General features: G+C 31.9%; 1 protein-coding gene across 3 annotated transcripts; it reads left to right on the forward strand.

Annotated features, from left to right (window-relative positions):
- Window positions 1–232: 232 nt before the first annotated feature.
- Kap3 (kinesin associated protein 3) lies at window positions 233–12554 on the forward strand. 3 transcript variants are annotated; one of them, XM_068764745.1, is made up of 13 exons: window positions 578–581; window positions 670–771; window positions 1038–1224; window positions 1299–1537; window positions 1772–2336; window positions 2983–3083; window positions 5016–5258; window positions 6107–6281; window positions 6777–7004; window positions 8144–8262; window positions 9634–9778; window positions 11703–11775; window positions 12095–12554. In XM_068764745.1, exons 2-13 carry the CDS (start codon window positions 679–681, stop codon window positions 12204–12206), a joined length of 2280 nt encoding a protein of 759 aa, XP_068620846.1. In that variant the 5' UTR covers window positions 578–581; window positions 670–678; the 3' UTR covers window positions 12207–12554. The 3 variants fall into 3 exon arrangements, with proteins under 3 accessions (XP_068620847.1, XP_068620846.1, XP_068620845.1); XM_068764746.1 differs by lacking the exons at window positions 578–581; window positions 670–771 and adding an exon at window positions 233–379 and having other exon boundaries at window positions 12095–12552; XM_068764744.1 differs by lacking the exon at window positions 578–581 and having other exon boundaries at window positions 635–771.
- Window positions 12555–14131: the final 1577 nt, after the last annotated feature.

Below are 14131 nucleotides of genomic sequence, written 5' to 3' on the forward strand. Positions count from 1 at the left end.
CTTCCATTTTTGACCCTATTTATAACTGTAAATAGGATTCAGGTTACTGAAAATATTATTATTCATATATTTGAGGAGATCTAAAAGTTTTATACATTTTTAAATATTTCTTATGTAAACAGAGAGTAACAGTGAGTTTTTTTCTTGTAGCTGTAAATTCATGAGGCTTTTGGTCGTTCTCTCTTTATTTTAAAAAAGGTTAGTATTTGTCTATAGTTGGCATAGTCAACATTGTGTTTATGTTCTTTATAATATTAAATAAACAAATTGAAATCTTAAATAAATGATAATGTTGGTAACAGAATTTAATTAATTATAATTAATCATCTTTATACAAATTTTTATGAATTGAACGAGTTCGCGAAAATTTCAGTGTTTAGTAAGTTAATATTTTTATGAATACATTCATTTAAAAATAGAGAGTGTAATTACTCTAAATGGTCTGAATGAGCAAACATGAATTATAAAAACACGGGAAGTATTTATAGCTGTCATCCTTCTTTTATTAGTCTATATCTCTCTATATTAGTATATTTTGCAGAACTTGATGTGAAATCGCTTCTTCGTAATTCTTTTACATAGTAGGAAAAAACCTTAGCAGGTTTAATATACCATATAATTTCAATTAAATCTTTATTGTACTTATTATTGTTTGATGCTTGCCTATAGGAGCACGGAATGCCTATAGGAGCACGGAATCAGCCAAGATTTCGACACAAAATGTTGCACGGCACCTCATCTGCTTTGCTTGTGACCTTGAGAAATAATATAGTATGTCTAACTAGCACAGTAATTTCATTAGCTTCAAACTTTTTAAACAAGTGTGTTGATTACGTGAATGATGAATATACGCTTTTGACGCTTCTATTTGGAAAAAAGCTTTAGTATCTAATGCCACTGACTATTCCATAAAATATAGAATGTTTTCCACTTACACCAATTTTATAAACTTTGCAAGTAGAGATTTTATAATTACTTTTTAGACCTTTCTGCGTCAGTAATTAAATATTTATCATAAAAATATTTTATGTTCTTAGAAACAGATTTGGGAAGGAAGGACAACAAGGATGAGTCCTGTAGAGAGTGTACCTGTTGCTGTATTAAACTGTATAGATGACTATGTGGAACTCTTATATGATGACATACCTGAAAAAATAAAAGGATCTGCTCTCATTTTGCAACTTGCTAGAAATCCCGACAATTTAATTGAATTAGCTAGGAATGGTAATTATGGTTATTCATTATTTACCCACTAAAAATTAACTTTAAGAAAAAACTTATCTATGAGTTTTTTTCAGAGGCCCTTCTGAGTGCCCTTTCTAGAGTTCTAAGAGAAGAGTGGAAGCGGAGTATTGAACTTAGTACAAACATTGTTTATACATTTTTTTGTTTCTCTACTTATATTGAGTTTCACTCGGTCATAATACAGTATAAAATTGGCTCTCTGTGTATGGATGTAATAGATTATGAACTAAAGAGATATGATCAATGGAAAGAGAGAGTAGAAGGGAAAAAGCAACTGCTCACTCCTGATAAAGCAAGTATTTACCAAACTTAAATAAATAAAACTGTAAATTTTTAAAAACTTTACTTATTTAAAACAAAAACCTTAATGTGTGCAATGTCTTGGTAATAAAAGCAGAAGATATTTCCAGTAACATTATAGTTTTCCAATGATAACTGATATAATATCTATTAAATACCTATAATTTTTTTCTTAATACTTGGAAACATTCATTGTTACATAACATTTTATGGAACTGATTCACAGAATGATCTGCCGAAAAGTAGAATACCTGAACCAAAAAGACGTCCAAAATCGGGCACATGGGCTGTTGCTGATGTTAACTTACAAAAATCTCGATCATTAGTGTCTAGTTATCATGAAGATTTGTGCAATGCATCAGATGAGTTTATGTCTAAAAATGATGATGAACAAATGAAAAGAAAACTTAAGACATTGTCTAAGAGACAAGAACAGCTATTGAGAGTTGCATTTTACATGCTGTTAAACATAGCAGATAATATCAAAGTTGAGGAGAAAATGCATAAGAAGGATATTGTTGGATTGCTGATAGGTGCTATGGAAAGACACACAAATATTGATCTACTTATTCTAATTGTATCATTCCTTCAGAAACTATCTATTTTTGTGGAAAATAAAAATTCAATGGCATCTAAATCCATTATTGAGAAACTAGGTCCTTTACTTGATTCTCCTAATGCAGACTTAGTCAATGTTACTTTAAAACTTTTGTTTAATTTAACATTTGATACAAAATTACGCAACAAAATGATCAAAATAAACTTGCTACCTAAATTTGTACAGTTTACAAGTAAGTATTTCATAGCTTCTTATGTTATATGCATTTTATAATCTATGATGATATTAATAGAGGCTAGGATTCCAGACTCTTCATTGAAAGTATTTTTGACATTACCTAGGTATTACCAAAATGTTATTCTAACCCATTATGTGCATTGGTGTGGAGTTGCATGTGTATCTCAACTCAGTTGACTTTTGACCTTAATGTTAAGGTATTTATATTATATTAGCATATATTGTGTTTTGCATATATCTCAATGTCCAAAACATGCTGCCAAGCCATGTTTTAAATCTGTAGATATACATTAGCTGTAACCTTGTCAGGAATTTGATTCCTGGTTATATTTCCTGTTACATAGCCAGTTAACACAATTGCTGGGTCACTTCACAGGAGCTGTAAGTCTGAATGGTTGAAATATATGGATTGAGAATCAGTAGTCTTTAATTTCTTCAGTCAACACCATTGTTGGATGTCATATTTTCTTTAAAATTCATGTTTCAGCACACACATTGTCTCTACTCTTTCTATTTGGCACTGTTTCTACCCTACGGCTTTAAAGACATTTCCAGATTAGTCTGAAATAATTTAATTTAAATTTGCTAAAACAGTTAAAATTACAGGTATTGATTTTATAAGATCTTTATGATATTTTCAGGTGATGATAAACATATCAACTTAGCTATGAAAATTCTTTATCATTTGAGTATGGATGACCGTGTAAAGTTGCTATTTACCCAGTCTGATTGTGTTAAATTGGTAAGATATAACAATATATACTGAAATATACTCAAATAATAATTAATAACTTTTTGAAAAATATTTTACATATAGTAAAAGAAAATTTATTTTGTTAGTTTATCCTGATATTGGTGCACAAATTTGGTCCCTTTTCGTGCTAAAATTCATAATTATCTGTGCAACAAAATATTGTTTTAAGTACAAGAAAAATACATCATGTTAAAATATGACATTCTACTTCACTACCATTTAAAAGTTTAGAAGGACATCTGTTATTGGCCAAAAGGAAACAACATCTGTTTTAGGCGGTAAAAACTTGTAATAAATGTTATCTTTGCAGTTTTTTATTATTGTTGAAATAATAACAAAGGGATTTTTACGAATCAGGTGTTTTATGACTTGAGATTGCAGTTGCATGCATTTGTGGTTTGAAGTGTTGCTGTGGGTGTTATTTTTCATATTTTACTTTTTTGCGTCCTGTTTAGTCGCACCAGAGTATTGGCACGTGCAAGTTGTAACATTAACATTATGTGTATTTGAAAATTATTGACTACAGCTTTTCATGCATTTTTTCTTCTGAAAATGGCAAAACGCAAGTAAATCCAGGTTGAACAGCGAAGTGCTATTTGTATGCTTTGGGAGGAAGGATACAGTGAACGTGAAATACCAGCAAGGATTAGAATTTCTTGCAAAGGTGTTCAGTATGTTCTTGCAAGAAAACAAGAAACGGGGACAAACGCAGACAGGAAAAGGACAGGCGGGCCTAAGACTAAAACCACTCAAGAGGATAACTTCATCAGAGTTCTGTCTAAACGGAATCGACGCATAACAGTCCCACAAATTACTGCAACAGTGAATAGCACGCGAGACACGCCCATCTCAGTAACAACTGTTAAATGACGACTTCTGGCTGTGGGGCTATGAGGATGTGATGGTGCTAAGAAGCTCAAAATACAAATCGACACTAGAAAATAGACTAAAATGGGTAAAGACACGTAAAAATCGGACTCCAGATCAATGGGAAAATGTTCTATGTATTGATGAATCGAAATCACAGATTTTCGGTTCCAGTGGACGTGTGTTTGTACGCCGATCAAAAGAAAAAGCTTCCGAAGCTTGTACAGTGCCAACAGTGAAAAATGGTTGTGGTTGTGTGATGGTTGTGGGGTATGTTTCTGGAACAATAAACCCCGAAGTCTTGTAAGGATAGCTGGAAAACTAAACAAAAAAGGTTATTTAAAAATTCTTCGGGACACGGCCGTACCATGTGGACTAAATCTGATTGGTCCTAAATTTACATTTCAGCAATTCGTGCCAAAAATTTTTAAAGAAAATAAAATAGATGAAAAAGTTGTAAAAATCATGAAATGGCCATCAGTCACCTGGTCTGGATGAGCTCGATAGAAGAGTGAAAAATTGCCCTCCTACTAGCTCAGCACATTTATGGCTATTTATGGCCATTTATGGCTGTTATTAGAGAGTGAATGCAACAAGTTAGATAAAAAATATTTTAAGAAGTTAATTAATAGAATGCCTAAAATTTGTGCTGAAATCATTAAAGCAAAAGGTGGTCACTTTGATAAAGCTAAAATTTGATTATGTTTCCCATTATTTGTTAATTTTCTCTTTGGTCCAAGTTAGTTTTTGTTAAATTTTTAATTTTATGTCGATATAAGTAATTGAAGATCGTTAAATTTTGTTTTATTTGATTTTACCTCGCTGTTTGCAAACTTTTGGACGGTAGTGTATGTAAGATAACTTACATAATACCATAATGTTTCAGATATGAACTTGTGCTAAATTAATAGACACAGACAACCAATTTCAATCCCAAAGGGCTAATATAGACCTTTAGTAATCTCAAAGTTAGTCTCCTACAAAAAACGACCAAAGTGATTTGCATATTAATGATGTTAAAAGTAAATATATGTAATGAAATTAATATTTTAGTTGACAGACATGCTGTTACTGAACGTAAATAGCGAGTCAAACGTGGAGAACGGGCCAGGCACTACGGATGTGCTGTTAGCCGTGTGCGTGAACCTGGCGTGGAACGAACGCGCAGCGCAGCAGATGGCGGCCGAAGGGCGTCTCAGAGAACTACTGGCTCGCGCTTTTAGGCATAGGAATGCTATGCTCATGAAGCTCGTCCGCAATCTTTCGCATCACACTCAGACTAAATCTCTGTTTGTGGTAAGTTTGGTACTGATTCTCTAAGCATTATAACTCATTATCGCTTTTTTGAATCAAGCCTTCTTTTAGTTGGATACCATTAGAGGGTACGAACGATCAACTTTGAGGCGAAAGGCGCTGACGTTGTAAAACGGTTTTCTCACTAAGATATTGTATATTTATATAATAATTGTATTCATTTATTATTCACATAGTACCACTTAAAGTGACTACTTGTGTACGTCATGAGCAGAATTCCAGAAGAGCCCAATTCGATAGAAACTAAAATGAAATTAAAGTCCCCTTTAAAGCAGCTTTCAATTTGTGAGGTGTTCAAATACACCCAGAACTGAAAAGAGCCCACACCAAATCCGACTATAGGATATTTTTTACATGTTTTTGTTTTATGATTTTTTTTAAATTTATTACTAAATAAGCAAGACATATTACATGGGAATGTTTTGTTGCCCAAAAAAATAGTTACTAATTTTATGAAGCGTTATTAATAAATTATTTAGAATAAGGTATAACAAGCTTACCCTATGCACATATGACTATTTTTTTTTTAATTTTTTCTTGAAAATTGTTCTTTAAAAGAGTATAAAATAAAATAACAATTAATGATTAATTAGAAAATCTCTTTATGCTATATTTTCTATCGACATTTGTGACGAAATCTGGGTTATTTATTACTATTGTTGGATATTAAAAAAATTATTCACGAAATTGTCTGACCTGCATAAATGCTTTTGTAGTTCATTAATATTTAAGTATTCTTTGCAATTTCGGATGACGTAAAACTTATTGAGTATTGGCGCAATAATGTATAACCAAAATGAATTGTGTTTCCATTGCATTTACGTTTCCAGGAATTTGTTGGGGATATAGCCGGAGCCGTGACAAGTGAAGAAGCTCCCGAAGAATTTGTAATTGAATGTCTGGGTACTCTGAGCAATATTCTTTGTTTGAGCAACAACATAGACATTTTTGCGGTTGTTGAAAGATACAATCTAATACCATGCATAATGAAGATATTAGATCCAGGTAATTTACAAAAAAGGATTAATTAGTTTATTTTGTTAGTATTTTTCGCATTTTTTTTAATTTTACAAAAAAGACGCGTGGGGACTATTTATAATTTGTGTTAGATTCCCTGAGAGATGATTTTTAAGAAATAAGTATTTTGAAGGTTGCTTCATATTACATTTAATAACATATCGCTTATATGCTAAAATTTGAACACTTTCAAAAAATTGTGACAGACAAATCATAAATAGAAAAAATAACAACAACAAACTTAACAAAACAAGAGTTCTTTATTTGTTAGTTAATTGATTTAGGTGTGTGAAATTTGGTATTGACCCTTTTACATAGTCGCTATAGTGTCATCACATCAGACATGTTAAATTTCATAAAAAGAACAATTGTAGATCACCATTCTGAGCCGGTGGTAGCTTACTACTTATAATATGTACACGAACAAAAATATTTTGTATTTGAATCAAATTATCTTCCGACTTAAAGTTATAAATTGTCCAGAAAATAATAAGGACCCCGAGTTGGTGCTTGAGGGCGTGGTGGCGGTGGGGGCTCTGGCGGCGGACGAGCGTGCCGCCGCTGCGCTGGTAGAAGCGCGTGGCGGTGATGCCCTGGTGGCTCTTTTGCGCCTGCGACAGGCTGATGACGAACACGTGCTACAGACTACCTTCGCCTTTCGACAACTTCTATCGCATCCAAATGCTGCTGAACATCTTGTTACACGCACTGGTTAATATACTACACTTTTTCTGATAAACTTTGGTTTAGGTTTATAGATGTCCTATGAAGCGATTTACGAGCTTGTTGGCTTCTCAATATATTAAAATAGTAGTATGTAGCGCTCTATGCGCCCTGCCACCCTAAAATGCCACTTTGGCAACAGTAATAGTCCATTGCAAAAGAAGTATTCATGTTAGGTTCTTTTTTTAAACCTTTATTTTAGTTTAAGGTTTTATCCTTCCTTGGATATGTCAAGCCCAGTGTGACCATAAATATTTGCCATTAAAACATTTAAAATATAATTATGGAGGTGAGATGCCAACCTGCAAAATCATTTAGCCACTTCTTGTCTGAGGCTCCGACAAAATCCGATTACGCTGTGCTAATATAATACGGACTAAAATTCTGTTGCCTTGACAGTAATTCTCTCTTACATCGATTCTTGACATAATCCATCAACATGTGATGCACATTCTCCTCTTCACAACACACTATAATTAGGAGAGTCCGATTTTTGCTTCAAATAAGCAAATATGTTTGATGTGCCCAGATCCGGTCCTTTTGTTTGTTAAGTACTTAGAATAAGACAAATTATTTTACATTGTATTAAATATTTTTAAAATTAGGCAGTTGCATACTCTATAAGCATTGTAAAAGTTTTTTTTTTAACTTTATTTAAAACAATAATATCTTTACATTTCTCTAAATCATTGGGTACCCTATTGTACTCCTATAAACAATATAGTTATCTTTCCTTTTTTAACTTGTTCTCTTTTGGCAGCTTTCTGTTAAAATTTTAAAAATTTAATATATGCCACAAATATTTACATCCATATGAGTAAAAAAACTGAACTCTCTGGTAATTAAAACAGGCTCGAATGTTTATATTAAAGAAAGTATATACTTTATATTTGATGAAACATTGGACTGAAAAAAAAACAGGCAGTACTGCGCACCTTAGTCAAAAGTGCATTGACTAAGATGTACATAAGATTCAACAGCTATATTATTTGAATGACCTTCGCATGAAAAACTAGACGTTTATGCCCTATGTATAACATGTATTTAAACTATATTATTAGTATTTAAACTAGACTTTGAGTTTTGTATAATAAATATACATAAATCAACTGCATATATTTTTACAGAAGCTCCAGCTTATCTCATTGACCTAATGCAAGATAAAAATGTAGAAATTAGAAAAATGTGTGATGCTTGTTTAGATATAATTTCTCAAATGGAAAATGATTGGGCAGAAAGGATTAAGGTGCGTATATGAAAATTATGAAATCACAGAATTCTGATCAGTGTATATTACATCTTAACATAATATACAATATGTTAAATATATTTTTAGAACACTTCTTAAAATGTGTTATTCTGGGCACTACACTACGTCCTTTTGATTTCGTCAGATATCAAAATAAAGAAACAGTGTTTCTTTTTTTTCCATTTCCAGTTCTATTTATGTCATCTAATTGTTACGAAATCATCGCAGTTATTGCCATTGAAAATTTTAAGAATTGATCAAAAATAATAAAAATTAGACTTCAGCACGATAATCTTTTTACCCGATAGTTTCGTTGCCGTATAAATCAGGGAAAAAATAAGGAGCCGGCATCAAAATACCTTTCCTCAATTTTTAACACCATTAAATATAATTGAAGTACAAAATTCCTATCGTGAATTTTTAAAACATTGTTTGAAAAAAATTATTGTGTTGTAGGGAAAGTTCTATGGTATTTTAAATAGGCCGGTAATTTTTTTGTAAATAAAAAATTTACATGATCCGAGTAATTGGGCGAGAGTTTGGCATTCGTCATAGAACTCTTGGAGATCACATCAAACATCTTGGGTTTGTGTTAAAGCAAAGTGCGTAACTTCCTCGTGAATTAACGGAAAAGAATTTGTCTGTGTAAGAATGCATTCATAACAGCTGATTACTGGACAAGAAAAGTAGATTTCTTACGAGATGCAAACAAGGAACGTCATCAGCCACAGTTCCAAAACCTAGTATCCAACAACTAAAAGCACTGCTTTATTTGTGGTGGGACACTAAACGGCTAATGTTATGAGTTGCTGAAACAGGGAAAAAGCATTAACGCGGATCTGTACTGCAATCATCTGGATAAATTGAATGCAGTTATCAAAAAGAAAAGGCCAGCGTTATCGTCCAGAAAAGGAATAGTGTTCCACCACTATAATGCGTGACCGCATAAAACTAAAGAGAAAGGAAATCCTAAGTCTGGGTGACCATATTAACCTGACAATGCACAATCTGATTAATTCTTAAACCCGTTCAGATCTCTGCTAAATTATTCATCGGGAAAAAATTAAGCTTTTTGAGTGTTTCTAAGGCATTTACTATTTTAATTCCAAGGACGAGAACATCTACAAAACAGGAATTCACAGGTTACCTGAAAGATGGCAACAACAAATAATAGAGCACTTATAATTGATTACACACATTTTTTTATGAATCAATTATTTTTTCCAACCTAATATATGACTCAAATATATTTTGAAAGAATGGTAGAAAAATTATATCTGAAATAAAGCTAACACTTTTTATTAAGAGAAATATGATTATGACACGTGTGTCTGAATTAGATACTAAAAGCTTATGTTTTTGTTCTAGGTGGAACGTTTCCGTTGCCACAATGGACAGTGGTTGTCGGTTGTTGAGACTTTAGGATGTGAGAGCGGAGCAGGGGATGCAACCGAGGAACTGCCGCCTTATCTCTCCGCAGATTACCTCACAACTCACCGCCTCACCACCGCGGGTAACTATCACTCTAGATTTAACACAATAAAACATAATTTAGTACCATAATTACAATTATGTAAATAATCAGTTACAAGGAAATGTAAATATATAATATTATAAGGTGTCCATAAACTTAATATCACTTTAGTATTAACAACTCTAAAATAAAATAAATGACTTCCGTTCAAGAAGAAATGTCTATAAGCCTTTTGAGATGACTTAAATATATGGCTCTGTAATAGATATTGAAAGTAAAAAAAACTGTTAATTTTTTTTCAATTGGTTAAAATTTTTGATAATATTAACCTTTTAGCTGACACAATCTTGTTAACTTTTTTATTTAAACATCAGGTCGGAATTTTCAGTATCCAATCTTTAAAAAATCTTCTTATTCAATTAGTTTTTCGCAAATGAATTTTATTCAATAAAGGTTTCACCAGTTTATTATCTAGTATTTGTGTCCAGAATTTAGATGACCCTGATTATGTTAGATTATGCTACTATTTTTAATATGTGTAGTGCAAGCGGTTTTTGTATTAGAGAATGCAGCGAGACGATAGTTAAGCCCCGTAAAATGTCACTTTATTCGCCGGACATAGTTAATAGAGAGCTCTCACAGCCACGTTTTTGTGAGTGACAGCGACAGTAATTGTAGTGGACGTCAACGTATGTTAAGAAATTTAAGCACTGGTTTATATGTAAAAATATAACCATTTTTAAAGGTGCGTGCACGTGTAAAATTATGTAATATTTCTTTATCCGCGTTTCTTGGCTGGCGAATCATGCCACCCAATTTCGTTGATCGCGGATTAAACAAGAATCCATACAAAATCAAACCCAATTACAGATTAAATAGTAATCGGTTCAAAGCGTATAAACGAATCCTCACTGACGGGTATACTACTAACTGGTATATGATTGATCAATCAGTGAGGTTGTGAATTTTTTAATATAAACTTTGCCCGACGAATAATTTATATATCGATGGGCCCTGTGTATATGGGCCAAAATGCAAAAATTTAATGATGCGGGATTTATTTCATCCATAAAACAAATCAGTAATTAAAGTCTTTGATAATTCATTAATTAGAATATAAATTGTTTAGAGACTTAGTTATTTATGTCACATTGACTCTTGTACGTTTTACAATCTGCTAGCCTTTTTTATATAATATTTTATATAATCATTTGAATCATAAAAAATGACGCAATAGTTTATTCATTGATTGAAATATCTGTAGCCTTAAACTATGATTATGGACCTGTATTCGTTACGTACGTACGTTTCGTATCCGTTTACGGATTGATGATACAGACAAAATATGATACAGATAAAACATATTTTGAAATTATTGTCGTTATTTTGTTTAAAATCGTCGTTTTCGTGACTTAAATCGTTCTGTGGATTGTTACTTACATTTCCCGATGCCCTAATTCACTGAATTTCGACATCTATACAACTTATTGTTAATAATTGGATACCATCTTTTACTTATTAAACTAAATTATTGCCCAAAATCACAACAACTAAATTTTATATTCATCCTAGCGCGGGCCGTCCTCCATTCAACGTATATACGTATGTGTTAAATTAGCTGTTTGATCCAAACTATAAAGAAATACGCAAGAATTCCCCAGGTATAAATCTGTAACCACTCTTTGCAACATGTACGTTTAAATTCATGTTCCATATGCCTTTATACTGTAAAAAAACCGTAGTTCTATGCAGAAATCTTGTTTTTGATAGCTTACATTATTTATAATATCGATAAGAAGCGTTTACCCTAAAAAAAGTCAAAATGCCGAGATTGTTAGTTTGGCCAATATACATACATAAGACCCATCGATATGTCGCCCACAAAATAGAACCCACTGTTATTAGGAAGTCCATAAATGCAGTAAATGCTATGAAAAAAATAACATCTTAATTGTATTTGCAGATTCTCAAACTTCGCTTAACGATGATTCTGATAGCTCATCGGGAGAAACTGATTTTAACCGAATAAACAGCAGGTATAGTATAACTAGACTTTAATTTTTAGGGCAATGAAATAAAAGTCTCCGAATTTTGTTTAATAATATTTTGTAATTTCGCAAACAAATTACACAAATTCACAGTAATAGTGCGCACTTCTATCAGCTGAAAAGAAGAAGAATTAAGTTGTTTCGACTTGACTAATCTAAAAATTGCATACAAAGATATTTAGTGTTTTTATGTCTCAAGTGCCATTTTTTTCTAAATACGTAATAACGATTGTCGAGATCGCTATATATCTTCACTACTCATGTGTCACTATACAACTGAAAAATGTATTCATTATTTGATTTGCAGAAATACGTCAGATGGTCAGATGGATGAGATGTTTGGGACAATGGATTCATTATCCGACAAACCTTTGGACACCAGTGCACTATCCTCTAGCGACCTCAAATTGAACGCCTAAAATTATTTAACAAAATACTTAGTAATATAATACCCAAAAATAGCGGCAAAAATTTAAGCTTACATATTGTTAAAAATATTCTTAATATAAACTGCAATGCTTGAATAATGTATTTTTAAATTAGTAAAATAATTTGTGTCTTGAAATGCTTATTCATTACTTGTTAAACTATGGATGGTATTCATTGTAATATTTATAACATTGCATTATATTAAAATGATTGCCTATTTAACTGCTTGTCACCGGAATTAATCGTTTGATTTCGTAAGTTTATTATTAAACTAGTTTGCTCTTTGCGCGCGCTACTGTACAGCACGCGTGCAACTACTCACCTGCCGATAACCTATATACTAGCCAGAGTCTATTAAGACATAAGAAAATAATCAAACTGCGTACAAAACCGTGCAAGAAATCTCCTTGTCCAACATTTTTCAGCTTATATTTAATCCATTCGGTAATATTTAGTATACATCCGAGCTGTTAAAAATTATCAAATGAAAAACATATAGCTCCGCGACTTTGAAAAGACTATCAAGTCACTGTTTATTGTTACGTCATATTTATTCAACTCCGACAACCGTGTTTATCAAAAATATAAGTACAACATTTAAACTATTAAGTGCGAAACAAAATAACAACTATTAACTTAACCATTAGTTCCTATACTTCTATCTGGAGGCATGCGTTATTCAAGCCATTACGCAGCAAAACGACAAATTGAACTCTATTATTGATATTTAGGTTTTAGATCAGTCCTTTTCACATAATAAATTGATCATGCTTTTAATTCATAAACGCCATCTTTATTTTTAACTAGGGTATTTTACATTAGTAAGGATATGTCAACCCGCGGCATCTATATAACTCCAACTTGATTGGTAAATCCCGATTCTTCACCGGTTGATTACAAAATACTTCATGTGACACATACATTCAATGATCACTTTTATCAATTAAAGTTTAAGAAATCAGGTAAATGGTTTGCGCTGATATATATATTTATTTTAGTCTTTGAAATGATGAGACGCCTCGTAAGGTTGATTTCCGGTTTCGGTTACGAATACTCAAAACAATTCGATAAAAAAGTTTAATTTAATAAGTTGATGACTTTACTAAATTTCAAATAATATTGAAAATGAGTAACATACGTAAAATAATTAACAACCAAATCCGATTTTATTAATATCAATATGCACTACTCGATATTTTTATTTTAAATCAAAGAATACCATTTTTAAATAGTTCGAGTCGTAGTTTATGTTCTAAAAGTACCTTGTCCGTCATGTTGACATGTTTTGACTCCCCCCGCGCGCTCTGCAGCGACTGCAGCGTTGGTGCCGGCTCTCGCCCGTGGTGATGGCAACAAAACAAGGTTACGATAGGGAACGCGCTTTCGAGCGTTTCCATGGTGATATTTATTTGTGAGATAAATCAATAATACAAACCATAGTTGTAGTAACTCTTATACTAGTTATACAACTCAGCCGCTATAATATGTACACGCATAAATATGTTTATTTTTAATAAACAGAACTAATTAATGTATCAAATATGCGTAAAGCTTTTCATACTTTAGTATTTTGACATTAATGAAGTAATCCTAAGTACAAAATTAACGAAATATCAATAAATTTGATCTGCTTATAGCGATATGGTCAAGTATTGCTACAATCAAACGCAATAAAAAACAAAGTTGCTTTAGTATTTTTATGTTCCCTAAGATAACAATCGATAGAAGTCGTTAATATTTTTCATTTTGAATTATATATTAAAGTTTTAAAAATAATTCAACAAATTTTAAGTCCTTATTTTATTAAGTACTATTGTCACATTTAAATTATAATAATCTTTCGTATAAACCTACAAGCAAAATATGCTTTAATTAATTGTCAACATAATCAATAAAAATTCTATAGGTGGCCCTT

This window comes from Battus philenor, unplaced genomic scaffold (assembly GCF_028537555.1).
Source record: "Battus philenor isolate CCGP_79_NKW_IND1 unplaced genomic scaffold, ilBatPhil1.0.hap1 SCAF_2, whole genome shotgun sequence".
NCBI lineage: Eukaryota > Metazoa > Arthropoda > Insecta > Lepidoptera > Papilionidae > Battus > Battus philenor.

Excerpts from the sequence above, each read along its gene's own strand:
- Kap3 (XM_068764745.1), top strand. The coding sequence starts at position 679 with ATGCCTATAGGAGCACGGAATCAGCCAAGATTTCGACACAAAATGTTG. Across the intron at positions 772-1,037 it reads TGACCTTGAGAAATAATATA|AAACAGATTTGGGAAGGAAG; the intron begins GTATGTCTAACT and ends TTATGTTCTTAG. Across the intron at positions 6,282-6,776 it reads AATGAAGATATTAGATCCAG|AAAATAATAAGGACCCCGAG; the intron begins GTAATTTACAAA and ends TAAATTGTCCAG.